The sequence below is a fragment of the Asterias rubens genome, chromosome 2 (assembly GCF_902459465.1).
Source record: "Asterias rubens chromosome 2, eAstRub1.3, whole genome shotgun sequence".
Taxonomy (NCBI): Eukaryota; Metazoa; Echinodermata; class Asteroidea; order Forcipulatida; family Asteriidae; genus Asterias; species Asterias rubens.
In genome coordinates, this window is record NC_047063.1 from 18,272,757 (window position 1) to 18,294,641 (window position 21,885).

The following is a 21,885-nucleotide window of genomic DNA, read 5'->3' on the forward strand; positions in this document are numbered from 1 at the left end:
TACCATTGGATTCCAATTGCACGTAAAAAAACGACAAGCGCGAACTTGCCGCAAGCCTAAAATGCGCAATACATAACACACGGGACATCGACTTCCGAAATGAGATAGAAGATTTTGTGGAGTGAGGTCAATTTCTTAAGTTCGTTGGCAGAAAGTACTGCTCAGATTTTTCTTAGCTAGGTAAACAAAAATGAGTGGGGCACATAAAGTAGGCCAGTGCAAAAATGTCACCGTTTTGGAATGCTGTCAAGTATAACATCAGCAAGCATTCAGCTTCAGACTTTACGATATAAGTTGCGCCAAGGGGATACATGTATAACAATTACAAAATACTTTTTCCTCATTTTGTCTAAAAAGAGGAAAACTAACCCCACATGACCCTGGCATGACAGTGAATTTTGTAAGTGAGCCAAACTATGCCTATAATATGGGGATGTTCCCTTTCTCTTGTACAGAAGTATATGGGGGATGTTCCCTGTCTCTTGTACAGAAGTAGCCCCCCCCCCCCCACCCCACCCCAATCCTCTACAATATAAAAAAATCCTGAGATTCATTGCATGGTGAGGCTTGCCCCCATCGAGCACCAACATTTTCCTCGACGAAAATCTGCTTGTCAACTGGAAAAGAGACCGGTATCCAGGGAGTGCAATGAGGGGTTATCACGGTCACGTGATAACAGAGACTGTTTGGGTTTTTCATTCTACTTTTCGGTGGGTTTTTCCAGTTGCACTCACTCCTTTTACCGGTCAACTTATGCTTTAGCTCGGAGTCACATTTTATAAGGTGGTTGAGGAATAGCAAGTTTAGATTCTGTGGAACCGTTACAAACTGAAGTAAATAGTTCAACTTGAAAATTATTGCCTTTCCAAAGTGAAAGATAAAATAATATGTGACAAAACACAGCTAAAAACAAAACAAAATCCAGTTAACATAATATCACTTTTAAAATAAACTGACACTTGATAATATTGCAGGCACTATAAGTTATGCCTACAGTATAGGTATATTGCAACAAGATGTGACAAACCGTTTGGCTATCCCTCGTAAGATTGAACCAAATGAGAGAGTAGCCTTAGTTATTCAAATAAACGGATAAAAGGGGTTGTCAAACACATCATCAAGTTTTTGCGAAAAGTTGAACAATCACAATGCGGTAGTAATCCAGGATTTTCATCAATGATATTGAAGGCCAGGGGGCAAAGCATTTGTACCACTTTTTTTTGGCCCAAAATTGGAAAAATAAATCATAATGGGTTTGACCTGCATTTTTTGTAGGGGTGGGGGTGAACAAATCACTGGGTTAATCCAGGATTTCTTTTAAATTTTAGGTCAAAAAAAAAGAAAAAAATCACAGAGGGTAAGCCCAGCAGCATTTTCACAAATTTTCGCCAATACATTACCAATTTAATCCACATGGGCGGGTAGCTAGGTCATGGGTAGGTCCAACTTGTTTATCAAATTGTGACCTATCATTGAACAATATTTACAATTTTCATACAGTGCGGTACCCGTAATGAATATTTGCGGTTTGTGACCATACGTAACACAGTATATTCTTTGGGCAGCTAGAAAATCATGCAGTAAACGCCGAACCAGTGATCTGCATTCATGGTTAATATTACCGAACGAAATGCAGGGCGCCCTCTATAATATTTACCCGGCACTGCCAATTCAAAAACATGTCTCGTATCAAGACTAACATCAACAACCTTTAACTGCATGGATTATAAGCTTAGCCTTTCTCCAAACCATTTCCACGTTTCCATGATTACAGCGTCACTGAAATAATAATTGCTCAGGATGGCATCTGATGGAACCAGCGTTTTGCTTTCTTCTGAAGCCGAAGCTTACGTAGAATCACTGGAAGTTATTCCAATTAAAGACATCGGTAGTCCAAAGTAAGGTTTTGTTTTGTTAATCATATTGCTTTGAACGCATTAAAAAAGTTATTAATGTTATTTATAATAACAAAATAAAAAATATTTTGTTGGCCTACTTCATTTTTCATTTTCTATTCACTATTATTAACTAACAATGTTTGTTAATGATATACTTAAGTTAATTCCTTATTAAATTTAAATATAGGCCTAACTAAACTAAGCCAAACTTGTTTAAACCACCTAAATTATTTTGAAATTGCCTGAAAATGAGATGTCTGAGTAAATCCAGCATCTTTGGATCTCTTGCTGGCCCTGCGCCTGTCAGTGTCATCTTGTTTGGCCGAAGCTGAATCCTTGGCCACAGCCACACAATTTGGGCCATTTGTGTAATATGTGTACTTGCTGATTGCCATACTTTTCCAGATATTGAAGTAGTTGGGTTGTTTGCCAATGTGTTTTTATTTGCTACCTAAATAATTTGTTATGGTGAATATCAGGAATATGAACTTCCCATTAATATTAAAAGAACAGTCTATTGAAAAAAATTAGAAATATTGTACTCAACTTTGAAAAGAAGACAATATAAATATAGGCCTGATGGGGTGAAGAAATTAAATACATCTGCCCCTTGAACACGATGTCGCATAGCCTTGAACCCTTTTTTGATGCATAGTGGCTTTTCAAGGAGGGGGATTCCAAGGAGGGTCGCTAGCGATCACCAAAAACAGGTCGATTTAACTTGAATAAACAGTCATAACTTAAAAATTACAACCTTTATATACCGCCCTCATTCGATTGTTTAGAGCGATTGTTGAGCATTCGTTTGGTGTGATGTTCAACAGGGGGTGCTATTGAAAAATTTTGTTTGCTTTTTTAATTTTTTATCTGTGCACCAAAGGGTTGAAGGGCTTATTGTTCAAACCAAACCAAATTGTTTGGATGGATATTGAAAACAGTTACAGTGATGTTGTCTTCTCTAATTGTACAGATGGATGAAACAGCATGAGTATCTGGAGAAGCTCAACATCCAAGCAGTTTTACATGCTTCGGCAAATGAGGATGAATACATTAAGGAGTTACTCATTCAACATCAGAAGGTATTACCCTGAAAGTTGCGATAACGTAACCCTCCTCCCGATGGCGAGATGAGGGTTACGTTATCGCAACTATTACCCTGACAGCTAGCTGCTGTAAATCGCAGCTCTTGGTCCCTTAGCCCTACAGGAGGATCGTCACGACTATCATAACTACTTGACAGCATTCTTCAGTATTATAGGGGAGTCTTTAAATATATGTAATAATAATTGGCACGGTTGGCTTGTGCGTAAAGCGCTCACCTCTCACCAAGGTGACCCCGGTTCGATTCCCGGTCGGGGCCATATGTGAGTTGAGTTGTGCGTTGGTTCTCTGCTGTGCCACAAGGGTTTTCCAGACTATCCGGTTTTCCTCCCTCAGGAAAAAATCAAACACTTTCGATCTTGGCTGTGCTCCGTGGTCATAATGGGTTGATGTGGCTGGCAGCTGAATGCGCCCTTGCATGCCTGCTTCTCGAACACGTTGTAGCCGCGTCCTTCGCAATTCAGCTCTAAGCTGCGAGTAAGGATGATTAGCCCCCCAAATTATTATATTATTATTATTAATAATAATTATGGACACTTTGATAGCACCGGTATCCGCCGCAAGCGGCGCTCATGGCGCTGCTCTGCTAAAGAACAACCAACAGGCTAACATAGAAAGAAGCATTTAATAAGAAAAATAAACTGAAAAATTGCTTCTCTATGTAGATGAGATTTTAAACTGTTCATGAAAAGTGTTGGAAAGTTTGACAGTTTTAGGTAGGGAGTTCCAAAGCCTCGGTGCTGTGTTCTGAAAACTTATCTCCCCCCATCGAAGGAGTTTGTGTTTAGTCGATCGTAAGCCCTGATTGTCCTAGGGTCTGCACAAGATCACCTAAATATGTTGGGTTATGTGGTGTTCCATTAAAGGCACTGGACACCTTTGGTAATTGTCAAAGACTAGTATTCTCACTTGGTGTATCCCAACATATGCATAAAAAATGTGAACATTTTGACTCAATTGGTCATCAAAGTTGCAGGAGAGTAATGAAAGAAAAAACACCCTTGTTGCATTACATTTAGTTCTTTCAGATGCATTAATAAAAGGCAATTCAGCTGAAGTCTTTTGTTATTTGAGTGAGAAATTACCTCAAAAACTAAATTACTTCAGAGATAGCCGTTTCTCAGAATGTTTTATACTATCTAGCAGTTCTCCATTGTTCGTTACCAAGTCAATTTTTATGCTAAAAAAATTATTTTGAGTAATTACCGATAGTGTCCATGCCTTTAAGGCAATTTGGAAACAGATTTTCAGTGTGTTTTTTTTACAGTTAATTAGGGTTAACTAATCAAATGTCTAAACCCTCTCCTGATAACGTTTAATATCTTGTTTTAGATTCCTGTGATTATCACTGATCTCATCTGCACTGAAGTCTGGCAACAGAAAGTCTTCTCCATCATCAAGAGGATGAACTTTGAACCCCGTACCACCATCCCACTGTACATGAGTCTGTACCATGAGGCTACGCTGGTCAACCTACTAGAGACGATACTCTATCATAAGGTAATGTTGTGTCCCAAATCTAAAGGCCTGTTTCATAAAGCTGTTTAGCAGAAAATACTTCTTAAAAAAATTATTTGCTAAGTGAAAAATTAGTGGGGCACCAGTCACAACAATGTAAACTTAATGGAATGTTTGCTGGTAATCTGTTTTTGCTAAGCAATATTTTTATGTACTTAGCAAGTTTTTGTGCTTACAGGCTTTATGGAATTGGGCCCAGGCAACTTGAGGTAGCCAACTGCACAGGTTCCAAACCCATAAAGCCTGTTGTAAGCACAAAACAATTGCTCAGCACAAACAAGTGTTGCTTAACAGAAACAGGTTACCAGCCAAAATTGCATCAGGTTTACATTGCTGCAACTGTTGCCCCACTCAGGTTTTGCTTAGCAAAGACATTTCCTGGGCAGTATTTTCTGCATAACAGTTGAAATTTGGCTCAGCATGCAAAAGGAACTTAGCACATCTGTTTGCTGTAACTCACTTTCCCAAAGAAAATAACAAGAAAACTACACTGTAAATTATGGTTTGAAACTTGTTGATTGTACATTGCCTCGTGTATCATGTGCCTAAGATTGTCCAAAGTAAAGTTGATGCTTACCGTAAGTACAGAATCGGTGCTTACTGAATTAGGGAATTCTGTGCTTATGGCAAGCTTATTTTACGGGTTATATAGCGGTGAATTGTGGCTTGTGCACGTGCATACTCCACGTTACTAGGCATTCTACGCTTACAAGGCTAGCGCAGAGATTCGGCGCTAGTGTGTCAAGCAGGGAATCGTGAACGTAAGCGCAGAATTCGGCGGTAAGCAGAGCCATGAAATTGGACCCTGATTTGAGTGCACTCAACTACAGTGTATAAACACTTGACGACTAAAGAAGCTGAAACTTCTACAAGTAAATCATATTACACACATCTACAAAAGGTATCAAAACCCTTTAAACATTGTCGCTTTTAAAACTGATTTCCTACTGGTCTTGTTTTAGGAGCCATGTGAAGCAGCTGAAGACTGCATTCTTGATATCATCGATTACTGCTACAGGAAAATTACCTACCTCATTGCAAGGTAAACATATCACCAATCTTGGATTCTGAGCCCCATTTCATTACTAAGAAAGTGAGCCCTTAAACTTGCTAAGCATAGACAAATTCTGCTTGGCAGAAATAGCTTACCAAGATACAAGTTTTTAATGTGTATCGTGTGTCACTGGTTCCCTACTATTTTATGCTAAGCAATGGCAGAAAAAAAAATTGCTAAGCAACAATTTCTGCTAACAGCTTGGTGAACTAGGACCCAGAGCAGAAAGGTTGTACATGTACCAGCGTAGCATTTTGCAAAGCTGCAATGATGAAGTCATTGATTCCAAGTGTACAACTACTATTTTTGGATACTCACAGGCCTGGAATTTCCACAGAGGCCATAGTTTCCGTTGCCCTTAATCTTGGCCTCACCTAGTACCCCATCATAAGTTTCCCATAGACTTTATGAGTTACCAATGAAAGAACCCTTTAAAAAATGAAAATGGCCTTGTCCTCTCAAAGATGAAATTCCAGAACTTTAAGGCCTACTCATCTCGCAGATTGAAGAGTTGTAAAAAATGGATGGTCATAAAGATTGTCGTCTTTTTTTCAAACTATATTAAGTTTACCATTGTTTCATTGTCTTCACTATGTGAGACCTACTTCTTTCAAACCACATTAATGATTGTCTTTTCTTTATGGATAAAACTAAAATTAATATTCTTTATCCCAGATGCAAATTTTCATCTATTAAATCGTTGAAGTACCCACTGCTAAAATACAGGATTTGAACTGCCTCTAGCTACCGGGCAATCTCGGTTGTCTAGTGTGGTTTAGTTGGTTTACAACGGTCGTTGGTTCGAATCCCACTCAAGTAATATGCCTGTGATTTTGTTCACAAATCTTGGGAAAGCACTGTACTGAGTAAACTGTACTGACACATATGGGTATAAAACCGAAATTAATATGTCTTTATCTATGTTTTGTATTTCATCCACAGACAAGAATCAGAGGAGGATGAAGATGATAATGAAGATGCCACGCCCAAGACTGCATCTGACATCCAAGAAGCAGGTGGAATGGAGGCAAGTAACAATGACTCAATCAATTATGACATAACTTGCAAATATGACTTTGGAGAATAAGTGCTATGTGGCTAGTTTGATCCAGCTGGGGCAATTTCATAAAGCTGTTAAGCAGAAAATACTACTTGACAAATTTCTTTGCTAAGCAGAAATTGAGTGGGGCACCAGTCACAACAATGTAAATTTGGTGTAATCTTGGCTGTTAGCCTATTTAATTTCTGTTAATCAATACTTTTCTGTGCTTAGCAAGTTTTTGTTTTACAGGCTTCATGACATTGAGCTCTTGACTAGCTTTTCAAACCACACAGCGTTGAGCCAACATCTAGATCGAAATTTGGTTAAGTCTAGACGATCTTTTAAACTTTAGTTATCATTCAATATACTCTGCTCATAAATAATGAACCTAAGATGAGTTTTTCTTTACTTGTCTTGTGGTTAATTTGATGTAAGTTTTTACAAATTCTTGTTGGGTTTTAACAACTTGAACTTTTCTTTACAGGAGCTGAAGAAACAAGAGAAGCAGATACAGTTTGATGTCAGCATCAAGGCCGTGTCGATCTTGAGGTTTATCACTGATCATATAGCTGAGTAAGTACACAATTATGCTGATACTGTTCTGGCCATACTGTGTGGCTTTACTATTATGACCATGCATACTGTATGGCCATATTCCCTACTGTGACAGAGCGTTCTCTGCTGCTGCTCTCAATTTATGGAAAACTCCCCCCCCCCCCCCCAAACCCAAAATGCTTCTTCCTCACAAACATTTAAAACGTTGTTGTAGACACACTAATTCAAGTCTAATTTGTTCAACACTGAGCTAGCCGACCAGACCGCTTGGAAAGAATTTGGCTTGGTCCTCATGTGTTTTAGCTGGTTATTTGGCTAGCGGACCACTGTTAAAATCATGTCCACAACCGTCAGGAGAATTCAGGGTTATGACTATTGCAGCTAAGACTGAGAGTTGCTTCATCCGCTCAAATAAGCGGGAAACTCATGGTTGCCACAATCGAAATAAGCCTAATGTAATCAGAATATGTCCAAAATCCTTGAGAAAAGGCTAATTCGACTGTTGTTGACTTCACTGAAAACGTAACCCTATTAATTTTGACAATTTTCAAAAGGTTGATTGTACGTTGTATTAAAACCTATAGCATGGGAATTAACACACTGTTCCAAAGCTTAAATATGTACCTTCCCTTTTTCATCAAACTGTAACATCTTTATCCGTATTGTTGTCTTTAATGTTTTACTTTTTTTGCAACAGTCTATCACTGAGTGTGACGAGTAGAATTCTCAACACCAATGACTTCCCTTGCTTAATGGTGCAGCTTGTAGAAAACCCACCATGGACTAAATACAAAAATGGTTAGTATACATATATATATATATTTTTTAAATCCTTCCATTTTTGTAGCATCCAAAAGGTGAAGATTCTTTTGTATATTTTAGAAATGTCGGGTCAATTAGTGTAGAAAACCCACCATGGACTAAATACACAAATGGTAAGACTACACATTTTTCCCCTGTAAAGTACACTGTTTTTTTTTTAATCCTTCATTCTCAAGGCGCTTTACAGATTAAAAGAAGTAAAATAAGCAGGCAATAAACATACCAAAATATGTAAAAAAAAACTGTAACCATAAAGAGGAACTCCTTGAACCCCTAAATAAAACTTTAAAAAAAAGACCAATGAAAATAAAATAACAACAAAATTAAAGGAGTCCTCATGAGGACGAAAACAAGAAAAACCATTAACCTCACAGTAAAACACTACAAGGAGAACATAGACAATGCATACAAAATTGACCGGTTTCTTTCCTGATCTGCCAGGAAAGCTCAAGAAATTGGTTGACGGTAAATGGCTTGATGTGCCGTCCAGTGAGAGGATGAGACTAACCAAGATGGAGGGCCAGGTGTGGATAGCTCTCTTCAATCTACTCCTCGGTCCAAAGTGTCAGGAGAAGTATGAGTTCAACAGCCACAATAAAGCTCAGATTCTCAAGGTAATCTTGTATAAATTAATAACAATAATAATAACTAGTTTTAATAAAGTGCATTTGACAATAACCGCATCAATGCGCTTTACAGTGCCCTGGTCATTTCTCAGCTCCATGGGGAGTATACAGCCCGAGCATATACATAACAACCAGGAAATTGATATCAGTTTGAACTAACAAAAATTGAGTAGAGAGGCATTTGAACAAATGAACTCTGGATTAACGTGTCCGCGCTCTACCAACTGAGCTATCTAGCCCTATGTTGGAGGTGTCCCTATTTGTCAATATCTTTGTTCGGGGGTGCCAGTCAGAAGCCATACAACCGTTAACTGCCGTGTAGCCAGGGATCACACCCAATTTACGATACAACCTGGGAAGCGGCAGTCAGGGGATCACCTTAAGGGGATGAGACTTTTCTTTTCAAATATCAAATAATAAACCACAATAAATTGCTGAAATATTTAAGATTTCTTTGGCTGCTTATTGTAGAGTTCTTCTCATGAGGGGTTGAAATACTTTATACGGTTCATCAGTTGAGGTAGGGTTGGAGGGTTGGTTATAGGGAAGGGGCATGTTTTCACTACAACAAAAATATTTTAACTACAAAATTGTTTTCCTCGCCAACCTGTTCTACTTTAGCTGAGGGCACATCTCTCTGAAGTGGTCCTTGACCAGATCCCGAGTCTGTGTGATCTCCAGCGTTACCTGAGCCACTTAGCAATGATGGATCCACCTGCCACATCCTCCGGTCTTGTCTTGGAACAGGTGCCTGAAGTTCGAGACAACATTCTGAGAGTCAACGAGGGGAAATGGGGCGCCATCGCTAAACACCAAGTCAAAACTGTCTTCAATCCCTCTGCAGCACTTATGAAGGAACAAGCAAGAAGGTACAATCATATTTATCTCTTTCATTTGTAACTCCTGCCGTTGATTTCACCAAACTCCTCCTAATTTAGGATTAATCTTAGGACTTAAGACGAGTTAGTTCCCTATTCGAAGACGTTAGGAAGCAATGAACCCATCCTAAGTTAGGACGAGATAGGATTAAAGAACCACGTTGCCTTGGATCGGTCGATTTGGTCTTTAAAAAGCATTTGTAATCGTTTGTTATAAAATGCATATGATTAGAAAGATATTTTAAGAGTAGACTATAATGATCCACACAAACATGCCTCGAAAATGCACGGTTTTCCTTTTACCTCTTCGACTAACACGGTCGGCCATTTATGAGAGTCAAATTTTTGACTCTCATAAATGGCCGACCGTGTTAGTTCACAGAGTAAGAGGAAAACCACGCAATTTCAAAGCAAATTTGTGTGGATCATTGTATTCTACTTTTAAAACATCTTTCTACCCATATGCATTTTATAACAAATGATTACAAACGCTTTTTGTAGACCAACTCGTTCCGATCCAAGGCAACGTTTCCTTTAATCCTAGCGTTTTATGAAGTCGGCTGCTGTACTCTGAAGAGCAAGATTATTTTGTTCCAAACTGCATGTATGCAGTGCTGAAAGGGATTTGCAGTCCTGGAATTTCATTTCTGGAGGGCGTTTTGATTCATAAGCAATTTTGAAATTTCTCATCCTTAAATGATTATTTGTTTATGCCCCTTCTAGGTTTGCAGAGACGTACAGCTTAGATGTTCTAGAGAATTTGATAGCTGAGCCCCCAAAGTGTGCAGTGTGTGGGGAACCAGCCACTAAGCGGTGTTCACGCTGTCAGAATGAATGGTACTGCCGAAGGTAAGATAAGAGTTGATCGAATTAATGGCTTCAGATGCGGCTATACAGCTTAAAGGCAGTGGACACTATTGGTAATTACTCAAAATAATTATTAGCATAAAACCTTACTTGGTGACAAGTAATGGGGAGAGATTGATATTATAAAACATTGTGAGAAACAACTCCCTCTGAAGTGGCGTAATTTTCGAGAAAGAAGTAATTTTCCACGAATTTGATTTCTAGACCTCAGGTTTAGAATTTGATGTCTCGAAATCAAGCATCTGGAAGCACACAGTTTCGTGTGACAAGGGTGTTTTTTTCTTTCATTAATATCTCGCAAATTCGAAGACCAGTTGAGCTCAAATTTTTGTTATTTTATGCATATGTTAAGATAGACCAACTGTGAACACTAGTCTTTAACAATAACCAATAGTGTCCACTGTCTTTAAAGGATCTGTATTCTATCGGTAATGACTCTGAAAATTCACAGCAATAGAAACTTACTTGGTAAGAAGTACAGCAGCTCTGGATAGTATTTTGCATTTGAGAAACTTTTCACTTCAAATTTCTGCAGTTATGGGAAAAGGTTGTCACTTGTTATCCCTCAAAATTTGAATCGGAGAAGCGTTGCTGACACTGCACAAACTGTGTATTTAAATTGCAGATTATTCTTCCTGCGGCATGAACATAAACTCTTAGATTTTTTTGCAATATCTCAAATATGTAATTGAAACAAACACTGGGTTCCATTTACCAAATGTATGCAAATTTTTTCAAAAGTAAAATTCTTCAACAGCTGAAGCCTCAGACAAAGTCACTTGATTTAGACACAGCCTTAGGTCTCACAGAATTGTTTTTTTTCTTCTAAATGCTAGCTTGAGATCTGACTTATGATCTGTCAAACTGAAGCAAATATGCTAATGTTATTTATCAGAAAGGAAGTCGCCAATGTAAAATAGAGATATTTTGGCACCTGAATCTACAAATAAAAATATTTTGAAGATTTTGACCCGACATCAATTCAATTCAATTCATCTACATTTATTTCCACAGGGATAATCACTTTGGAAAAAACAAAACAATTGAAACAACAAAACTAATACGTGGAGGCATTACACAGGAAGCCGGAGCTTATTAACGGAATGCCTTAAACACAAACAAGAAATAAACTTAAATAAACAATATTGAACAAGGGAGACAAAATACAAAAGACAAAGCAAAACAAAACAAAACAATGAAACAAAAACAGACAAACAAATGGAATGGACATAAACTGTAGTAGACATCAGACGGACATACGCAACATTAAACTAGTGATACAACGACACGGTTAATGGTACCAAGCAAAATAAAGCACATTTAAAGCGAATGGTATGAATGACATCACCCGGGTCACCTGGGTCCAAGGTCAGGCTTTACTATTTAAGTAATTCTGAACTTCTTTTTTGCAGAGAATGTCAGGTGAAGAATTGGGGCAAACATAAACAAGCTTGTTCACTAATCACGGAGACCCAACAAGCAATCAGTGGGAAGACGTAGCAGGATGTCTCCCAGGATCATCTGAGAATCCGTACAATGTGATAAACTGCAGGCAAAGAATGATGTAATGTGGTTTATGGTAGGCAAAGAGAGTCTGTCCAAATTCACCAAATGCCAGAACTGACGCACTTAGCGGTGTTAATTTTTAGAGATTAATTTTTTTCTTCAAAATACATCTGTGCCCAAAAGAACTGACCACTTGAACTGTTTGGTGAGGGCTACCAAGAAGGATGACTCGAGTTCATCTGAGAGCAAACAAGTTTAATATATCCATATAAAGAAAAATGTAAGTAAATAGATCAAGAATTTGGGAGGGTAGTCATCCAAACTAGCTCAGAAGCTGGAATTCGAAGGACGCGGCTACAAAGCCACAAGCATACCAAGGGCACTTGCTGTATACAATGTACTGCCAAACACACAGGGGTAGGTTTTAGTTTAATCAGATGACATTATGCACATAGGATTACCCTGGCCAAATGAAACGATAAGGCAGTGAGTGTTTTGAACCTTTTAATAGTTATAAGCTAGGTATAATACATGCAGGAAAATACAGTACGCCTTCTCAGTATAAAAATGCCGGCCACTCAGCCTTGAATCTTTTTTATATGGTGGGGATCTTGTGTTTGGCCCAGAGTTGAGATTTGTTTCACCTCGGCCCCAGAGTTCGGGGGAAGGGGGGGGGGGGGTCATTGTTATGAATCCTTGTGGGGAGGGATAGGGGTTATGAAAAAAGAGCTTGCTTTATAGCTCTGTAAATGTTTGAAATGTTGAACCATCTCTTGAGTTAATTTGTTTTCTGGTTTACCTGTGTTTGAATATGTATATACTTCTCAATAAATATTTTGTAAATAAAAATGTTTTTGAATGAAATAAAATGTAAAATTATCCATGTGTAGTACTTCTTAAAAATATGTCCTTTTTAGTTTGTTTGTTGGTGTTTAGATGATCTTCCCAACGAGGGAACTTTGCAAAGCTCCCTCAAGGGGATTAGTGCCATTAGCTGGCAACAACCATCTCCATGAGTCATACAAACATTGTTAAAGATGCTATGTCAGATTTTTTGCCTCAAACATTGACACAGATTTTTTTTAGTGAATGGTATTTCAAAGGGTATCACCCGCTCTAACAAAAAAAAGTTTAACTTTTACTTTTTATGGTCATGGAACCATGCCAAAAATTTAAGACATAAGAATTGGTCACGTGATATATTGTCGGGATCCCGACAAAAACTAATTTTGAGCACTTTATTTCACTGCTACTAATAATTGGCACTTTTTCGAGCAATGGCTCAAATGACAGCTTGTAACTTTCTCGACCCCCATCAAAATTTTGGTGTCAAATCGGCCAAAAATCTGACATAGCATCTTTAACGTCTAAGATTACGAACTGCAGAAATAAATAATTTTGATTTGGTAACTAGACATTAATCTAGTCATTGTGAAATCAACAGTTAGCTTAGCTAGATTTGAGCCCACAACCTTGTGATTGCAAGTCCTATAACTAAGTTGACCAAGAGAAACAGTGCTTGTACAAAAAGGGGGAAAACCAAAACTGAAAATATAAGGGTGCTCTCATTGGAGATAAAACATGACAATTAGTGTAGTATGGGCCCAACTGATTGGCTTGAACTTGAACATTATGAAAAGTTCAAGCCAATCAATTAGCCCTTACCACATTTCACCAGTAGAGGGCGCACAACCTCCACCCAAAACAACACCACGCGACTATACCACGCGATCGTTGTTTACATCCAATGACCCCAGGTTGAACTGTGGATCGTGTGATCTGTAATAACTGCATAATTATTACAATACCGCAACGGAATAGGAAGCCTGATCCTGTCCTGACCGTGTTCAGTCTCCATTTAGGGTGAAGTCTTCCCACCGAACAGTCATGAATTTGTTTGTGTTTTTGGTGGCTTCTCTAGCCGGCCTGTCATGTTTGTTGTATGCACTATGCAGACTGAACTCGTCTGTACAATTCTACACTAAATACACAATGTTTTTATGTTGGCACTTGTTTCTCGGTGTTTTGGTGACTGGAGTAAGTTTGTTGACATTTACATTTGGTGACACCGCCAACATGTGGTGAGTATTATAATTATTACAGTTACTACACTGGCCCCTGAAACTACAGTAATCTAACACAAACAAATAACATAGCCCACTATGTCCAACCATGGTCCAACTCTCTGAATCCTGGTCACAGTGTCACTGACAACAATGTCATTGTCAGTGACAACAATGTCATTGTCAGTGACAACAATGTCAGATCAGAGAGTTGGCCAGACCATCAGACAAGTGCCAGTGGGGCTAAAAACAGAGAGTTTAGTCCCTCGAGTCGATCATCAAATAAAGATGATAAAACTATAAAATAATAGAGCCAGAGGTAGAACAAGTAATCTCCACTCATATGCCAGTTGTGATAATCGTAACCCTCCATCCTCCCGACAGTTGCAGAGGATTTAAAAGTTAGGAGAATGACTGACTCCATCTTTCATTACAATTGTTATCTTTGCCTGTCAAGGCCATTTAATTTTGCAAGGGCTTTTGTTTTGAAGGGGCCTCGGGGGGCCAAGACTAGGGCAAGGGATACTCCTAGAACGGTGAGGTTCATTCTGCTATCGTCTCCATGAACCTGATGGATAGTACTATAGTAGGCAACGGAAGCTTATTGGCTGAGAGTTTTACAGAGTGTACACACAAATTTCCACATCTCATTCTCAGGCAACACAAATTTGTTTAGTTTTTTTTTTAAAGTTATTTTTATCATGCAATGGCTTGCATTTTATTAAGAGTTTTATGCTACAACTGATAAAATAGAATAAGGGAATCAATGTGTGGTGGAGAGGTTTTCAACTAGTGGTTTAATCCCAACGAGGCCTGGTTCTTGATAATTTTACTGGTCGAAAAGGAAAATAAATGCAAAAATTATAATTGTTCAATGATTTCTAATTTAAGTGCTGTTGTTGAAACTTTCAGGTGGTGGAATTTCTTTTCGTGTTTTCTGGATGCCAAACTTTTACTCGGTGTTGATATCGAGATGCTAAATACAATGGATAAGCTTGGGGTGAACGAACCTTGTGTGATCATCTGCAACCACCAGACATCTCTGGATCAACTACGTAGGTGCCTCTCCATTTATCCCTCCCCTCCTCCACCCCCCACACCCACACCCACCCCCATTCCAACGTGTTTTGGGTGCAAAATTTCTCAAAATAGTTGTACTATCAACAGCTGCAGTGCTTCTCATCAAGTAAGTTTCTATGACAATTAAGTAATTACCAATGAACGTACCATTACAGCTTTGAGTACATCCCTTTAAAGGGGAAGTACATAACCCTACAGTTTCCATTATCTGACATTGGATATAATCTATTAAACAAGGCCAGTGTGACCTCGGGTACATGGTCAAACACTGCTCGCAATTTACACATGACTGTAGGGTAGAGGCTGTCATTTATGAGCTTCGGCAAGTACACTTATGAATGAAGTGTAATCATCTTCTTCTTCTTTTTTTAAACTAAGTTATGTTCATACGTTAAGTTCGAGTCTGAATAATGTCTTTCAATTCTGATTATCAAAGTTTACCCATCCATTAGACCATGAGACAAATGAGATAGGCCTAATTCTTCTATTTAAAGTCCTTGATGCTCAAATTAAATCAGTTTGTACATCAAATTCTCATTCAGACAATGTTAAGTTTCTTGTCTTTTATCATTTTGATTTTATCATTTTGTTCCAGTAAAATACTTGAGCAACAAGTCTTGTTGATTCCTTGAATTTGTATTCTTGAGTATTTTTTTTATTTTATTTTCTACTGTCAGCATTCTTAAGATGTTGGGCTCCAGGACGTTACTCAATCTTAGCTAAGAACTCCCTCAAGTACACGCTTTCTTATGGCTTGGGATGTATTGCAAGCGGCGTTATCTTTGTGGACAGAAAGGATGCCGCTCAGGCCAGGGAGGCTAGTAAGAGATGCGTCAAATTCCTCACAGAGGAGAAAGTGAGTAAGAAATTCATTTTTGTTTCCTCTCTTGGAAGATCTTAATTAATACCTCCTATAGCCACATACTCCAAGATGCTACAAAGTCTGCTGTATGCTCTGCACATAATGGTGAGGTAACGCATGCCACACCCCAGCCCCAACCCCAAGGGATAGAGAGAACAACTGCAGTTTTAGGCGGGACAGACCAGGGGTCGATTTCACAACTAGTCCGTCCTTAGGACTAGTCCAAGGAGATGTTAAAAACTTAAGGGTAGTCCTAAATTAGGTTGAGTAACTAGTCTCTCTTTGTGAAAACCACCCACACCCAGGGGCGACAGCAGTACGATGTCCAAATACAGACATCATCTGGGCCTAATTTCATAGAGCTGCTATACGCACAAAACTTGCTTAGCATGAAATTTCTTCCTTGATAAAAAACAGGATTGCCAACCAAATTTCCATTTGTAGCATGTTGCTTGTTACTGGTATTCAGCTGTTGTTTGTAAATCCTGAAAATGACATGGAAATTTGGTTGGTAATCCTGTTTTTATCAAGGCAAAAATTTCATGCTAAGCAAATGTTTGTGCTTAGCAGCTCTATGAAATTAGACACTGCTGAGAAACCAGAATCAAATACCTTGATTCTAACAGTCATTTCAATATATCAAAAACAATTATTCAGAAACTAAAATGACACACTTCTGACAGAAAATCAGAGCATGGTCTGATATGGATGGACTTCGATCACAGATAAAGATATAAAGCCAGTGTGGTTGGTCATTGATAAGAGTTTGCCAACTTTTAAACCCCATGGAATTATCAGCAATGAAAACATCCCATATCAGCAGTTTAGGGAATTAGGGCACTGTCACAACAGTGTAGTAAATGATAAAACAAAAAGTTTGTATAATATCAAGTTTTGTCTATTTAACTACATGCACTTTGAATAAGTAAACTTTGAGCCATGATGGAAGCAAAGGTTCAGTTGCTTGGGCCAAATCATTGCTCTCCAAACGACCCTGGATCTCAACTTGGCATTTTGAAAAATGAGTTTTTTCATTTTAAAATATGTTGATTATGTTTACCTTTTTTTCTTTTGTATTTGTTATGTTTATTCACAACATATATTGTAATCAATTTATGTGTTCTCAATTCAGTCCTGTAGCCTCCATGTTTGCAATTTCAATAACCGAATATTTAGTAAGAATTGCGCTGTGTGATCAGCCTCAATATATTCCAGTAAGCTGAAAATACTGCTTAGCAAACTTCTTTGCCTAAAAATGAATGAGTGTTGAGCCAGTCGCAACAATGTAAACTCTGTGGTATTTTGGATTGTGTGAGTGGGGAGAAAATAGTGAAAAACCATTCGCATTTTTCAGCATGTAAAACACAGCTGTTGCATTTGTTTTCTTCTTAGATTTTCAGATACAGTTTTCTTGAATATTACTTCATTTGAAATATTTCACAGAAAGAATGGTTCTAGTATGAACTTTCATAATCATTAGCAGGTCACGAAATAACCTATGACACCCACAGCATTTGCCGTGGTGCCCGGTAGTTGCCGTGGTGCCCTGTGCTTTGCTATGGTGCCCTTTGCATATTTCCAATGCAACTTTACATTTTCCTCAAAAAAGTACCCTTCAAGAATGAAGTTCAAGGCTTGCATTAGTAGCTTTCAGACTGTAATCTAACAAGGATGTTGTTGTTGTTGTCGTTGTTGTTTTTTCAAGGGTAAACTTTGGGTGTATCCAGAGGGAACTCGTTCTCACCAGCCTGAAACCGACATGCTGCCATTCAAGAAAGGAGCATTTCACATGGCAGTCCAGGCTCAGGTAGGAAATAGTTTCCTAAACACTCTGCTGTTTTAGCTCAATTGGATATAAATTGTATAGTACTCTGACCATAATGTGGCGAATATTTGTGAGGGATTGTAGACAATAAACACACTGCAAAGGAGCTGCCATACTGGAAAAAATGTTTTGTTTACTATCCCTACTATCCCTGGGAATGCAGGTCATGGTGTGACCTTTGACATGAGCTGTATGCAAATTATACAATACTGAATATTTATGAGATGAGTGTAGCCCAGTGGGCCAAAGCAAATATATCACAAATGGTACTACCATTTTAGTTGTATTCACTTTCTGTAAATGTTAATGACAAAGGGTTGAACAAAGAAAATTTACTAGAACGGGATTAGAACCTGCGACCTCCGCATTACCATGCTGGCACTCCACCAACTGAACTGTCTAGCCATAATGTTGGTGGTCTATCATAAACCATTAGAGAAATTAACTTGGCAAACTCAATTTTGGTAGCTGTCTTCTTACGAAGGGTTCATCAACACTCCCATGGTTTCATCGATGATAGGGGAGGGGGGTGCACACATTTAGCCCTAGGTATCCTAATTGTTTCTTTTTAAAGGGACACGTTGCCTTGGATCGGAAGAGTTGGTCTATAAAAAGCGTTTGTAACCGTTTGACAATTTTGTTATAAAATGCATGGGTAGAAAGATGATGTACTGTAAAAGTAGAATACACAAATACGCCACAAAATTGCGTGGTTTTCATTTTACATCGTCGACTAACACGGTCGGCCATTTATGGAAGTCAAATTTTTGACTCCCATAAATGGCCGACCCTGTTAGTTCGCAAAGTAAAAGAAAAACCACACAATTTCGAGGCATATTTGTTTAGATCAATGTATTTTACTTTAACAACATCTTTCTAGCCATATGCTTTTTATAACAAACAGTTTTTTTGAGGCCAACTCGTCCGATCCAAGGCAACGTGTCACTTCAATCAATCTGTCCATTTATTATCCTTAAATTGTTAGTGTCTGAACTGTTTGAATCAAGGCCAGTTTTAATTTCCCCAGTGTAGGATGATAAAGTTCTTATCTTATCTTTCATCATTTCACTCCTTGTTGTTGCTAGGTTCCTATTGTTGCAGTAGTCTTTTCAAGATACAGACATATGTACAGCTCGGCAGAGAAGAAATTTGACAAAGGTAAAGATGGACAGAATTTGCAACTTGGTCTATTCTGTTTATTTTACTTTTTCTGAAAACAAAAGTTTAGGGGAGCCTACTTTGTCTTTTAAAGGGTTTGGGTACGCAAAACACAATGTCAACAAATTTACATAAACTTACACAACAGTTTGAAGATAATGGTGGTAGGAAGTTTACCTTAAAGTATTACTTGCTGAGGTGCTGTATTTTTTGAGAAATAAGTAAAACAATCTAACAAAAATTGTTCTAGCATGTACAACGTATTTACCAGTATTGGTAGTGTCCTACAAAAAGTGTCCAAACCCTTTAAATAGCCATGATTTCATCCCTTTTAAGAAGTGGAGGTCCAGAATGTAATATCCAGCTATTTTCATGTATCTTTGCCTCAAGTCTTCCATCTTATTCCACTCACAATCTTTTCTCCCTTCTTGAATGACCACCCGGTACAGTGAAAATCAAAGTTGACATCCTGCCGAGTGTTTCAACAAAAGGCTTGACGGCAGAAGACGTCCCCGAGCTGACAGAGAGAGTGAGGGACATGATGCTCAAGAGATTCAGAGAAATATCCCCACCATTCAGCAACAATAATCACAAAGTAAAGTCGTCGTAGTTTGCCCTCACAAACTCTTTTCATACTTCTGCTACATCCGTCTCATTCTTTGTATCCTTATTAAATACTTCATGTCTTGTTCTTCAAATGGGACCAGACTATTGAATTGTAGCTTTGGTTTGTTGCATAGTTTTACCATTTAACAACAATAATCACAAAGTAAAGTTGACGTAGTTTGCCGCAACAAACTCTTTTCATACTGCTGCTATATCTGTCTCATTCCTAACGAACACAATTACTGTTTAAGCGTTATGGCAAGTGATGCAGATAATTTGACTTGGCAATTAATTGAATTGAAATAGCAACAATCAAACATCTGGATATTGTTTGATTCAGTATGAAAACTGACTCATAAAAAATGTGACAGACCAATTCAAAATCAAACCAAATGGTCCTGCTGGCTAGTTGAAAAAAGGTTACGGGCAAACCCTGCTGTATGACTTTGGAAAGAACTGGTAGCTTAATAATTGCATGTGACAGAACCCAGAACACTTTAGTGGACGAGTAGTAGAGGTTGACCATGGTGTTTCTAGTTCACTTGGTAAGCAACCTTAAAGTTTTCCTTAGGCTTGTAATCTACAGTGATTTAGTTCACTTATGAGGCATCCTTGTTTCATTACCAGAAATATACCAGGTTCTGCAGATGTTTGTTTTAGTAAAACCCCAAATAAATTGTTGATATTTCGTTGATTTAGAGAATTTTAGAAATTACTTGTTCTCGAAAACTACATTACTTCAGAGGGAGCTGTTTCTCGCAATGTTTTATGCTATCAACTCCTCCCCATTACTCGCAATCAAGAAAGGTTTTATGATAATTATTTTGAGTAATTACCAATAGTGTCCACTGACTTTAAGACCCTGTAATGCAATATTCAATGCCAAAATAAAACTACTTAAACCACTTAGATTTGAAAATAGTATTATACAAAAGTTGCTGCTCAATCATATATTTTTCCAGACTAAATGTAAACAGTTTGGGGCAAGGTCTTGCATAGCAACCGCCAGATCAGTAAAGAGTGGTATCTCTGGGATCATAAGTAAGTTGTGTATGGGTGTTTGCCGTCTCTTATGTTACTGTGCAACAGCTTGCTACAAACCATGGCCCAATTTCATAGAGCTGCTTAACGGTAGGCACATTTTTGTGCTTACAGTAGCAGAAAAAGGTGCTTCACACGGGTTAGCAAGAGAGTTTGGCGGCCAGCTTGCGGGTTCACCCTGGATTTGTATTGTGACGCCATTCACTTTCGTGCTCGGAAGATTAGCATGCCTTTTCGTGTGCTTAGGGTTAGCAGCGCTATGAAATGGATATCTTTAAGACAGTAAGAACAAAATCGATTGCTAAGCAGCTCTTTGAAATGTGGCCCATTTCACATAGCAAAGCTAAATTATTCGAAATGAGCATTCTCTTGAAGTTTGACTGAGCAAGTCATTGTACCAGACATTATTTAAATCAAACACAACAAAATCAATTTTTAAAGTGACTTCTTTTTTTTGAATAACTTTGTTATGGAACGTGTCACTTTATTTCTACTGTATATGGCTTATGTTGAGAATACAGAAAGTGTATCAGATTTAATGCTATAAAATTTGAAAGCTTGATTTAATTAGAACATTTTGTGCTTTACAGTGCTTGGTTATTTGCAACAACTTTTATTTTTAATTATTGATAAAGGAAGATATTGGTAGTATGATTTATATTTTATATGAGAGATAATGAAAATATAAATATATTTGTAATATTTTGTAATTGAAAATGAATTTATTTTATGCCAGTTGAAATGGTGCTGAAGAAACTACACACGTTTAAATGGATGTATATTTCGGTTAACGGTTACATCGTGAGTGTATGTCTACTTCGCTGCGCTGATTTTTGTTTTTGAGAACGTATTGTTTAGTTTTAGGTCTTGGTATTTATTCTTCTCCAAGCGAGCGCTCACAAACGACGATGGACAGCCCATGCAAACTGAATATACATTGAAACCGCACCATACAATGCCTTAAAACCCATGTGTTTAATGAACTTTAAAAAAGAAAGTGTTTTTTAAAATATGACTGAAACTAATCATGGCATTGATATGTGTAATAGTAACATCAGTTTTGGCAACAGTCAAGCTGAAAGCTCAGTTTAACAGTTTGAAAATTTACCTTGTTAAAAAGAAGTATTTTTTGAAATGACTGAAACTTATCATGGCATTGATATAATAATAACATAAAGTTTTGATGACTGCGAAGATGAGACCTTAGTATAAAATTTGCTGGTACCAAATATCCTGCAGTGATCTGTCTGAAATGCTGTCATTTCAAAACACAAAATGTTTGCTGGCAGGGCTCAAATTTTGGGGTGGTGAGAGTCGGTAGGACTTGTAGCTCAGAATTTTTACTGGACCAAGATTTTTGTTTTCAAGACCAGAATCAAAACT

At 38.0% G+C, this 21,885-nt stretch overlaps 2 protein-coding genes across 2 annotated transcripts; both read left to right on the forward strand.

Moving 5' to 3' along the window:
• The first annotated feature begins 1,781 nt into the window (after nucleotides 1–1,781).
• LOC117306987 (zinc finger MYND domain-containing protein 10-like) lies at nucleotides 1,782–12,390 on the forward strand. The gene is made up of 11 exons (XM_033791600.1): nucleotides 1,782–1,898; nucleotides 2,869–2,977; nucleotides 4,332–4,499; nucleotides 5,480–5,559; nucleotides 6,514–6,598; nucleotides 7,098–7,186; nucleotides 7,866–7,966; nucleotides 8,432–8,604; nucleotides 9,238–9,485; nucleotides 10,218–10,343; nucleotides 11,774–12,390. The coding sequence occupies exons 1-11, from the start codon at nucleotides 1,801–1,803 to the stop codon at nucleotides 11,859–11,861; spliced, it is 1,365 nt and encodes a 454-aa protein (XP_033647491.1). The 5' UTR covers nucleotides 1,782–1,800; the 3' UTR covers nucleotides 11,862–12,390.
• A 1,235-nt stretch (nucleotides 12,391–13,625) lies between these two features.
• LOC117306991 (1-acyl-sn-glycerol-3-phosphate acyltransferase alpha-like) lies at nucleotides 13,626–20,251 on the forward strand. The gene is made up of 6 exons (XM_033791605.1): nucleotides 13,626–13,948; nucleotides 14,843–14,985; nucleotides 15,688–15,866; nucleotides 17,578–17,679; nucleotides 18,783–18,855; nucleotides 19,305–20,251. The coding sequence occupies exons 1-6, from the start codon at nucleotides 13,755–13,757 to the stop codon at nucleotides 19,463–19,465; spliced, it is 852 nt and encodes a 283-aa protein (XP_033647496.1). The 5' UTR covers nucleotides 13,626–13,754; the 3' UTR covers nucleotides 19,466–20,251.
• Nucleotides 20,252–21,885: the final 1,634 nt, after the last annotated feature.

What these genes read in the sequence shown, in the direction of transcription:
- LOC117306987 (XM_033791600.1), top strand. Translation starts at nt 1,801, where the DNA reads ATGGCATCTGATGGAACCAGCGTTTTGCTTTCTTCTGAAGCCGAAGCT. An exon ending in ATCACTGATCATATAGCTGA is followed by an intron (nt 7,187 to 7,865) that starts GTAAGTACACAA and finishes TTTTTGCAACAG; the next exon opens with TCTATCACTGAGTGTGACGA. An exon ending in AATGAATGGTACTGCCGAAG is followed by an intron (nt 10,344 to 11,773) that starts GTAAGATAAGAG and finishes TCTTTTTTGCAG; the next exon opens with AGAATGTCAGGTGAAGAATT.
- LOC117306991 (XM_033791605.1), top strand. Translation starts at nt 13,755, where the DNA reads ATGAATTTGTTTGTGTTTTTGGTGGCTTCTCTAGCCGGCCTGTCATGT. An exon ending in GACATCTCTGGATCAACTAC is followed by an intron (nt 14,986 to 15,687) that starts GTAGGTGCCTCT and finishes TTCTACTGTCAG; the next exon opens with CATTCTTAAGATGTTGGGCT. An exon ending in ACATGGCAGTCCAGGCTCAG is followed by an intron (nt 17,680 to 18,782) that starts GTAGGAAATAGT and finishes TGTTGTTGCTAG; the next exon opens with GTTCCTATTGTTGCAGTAGT.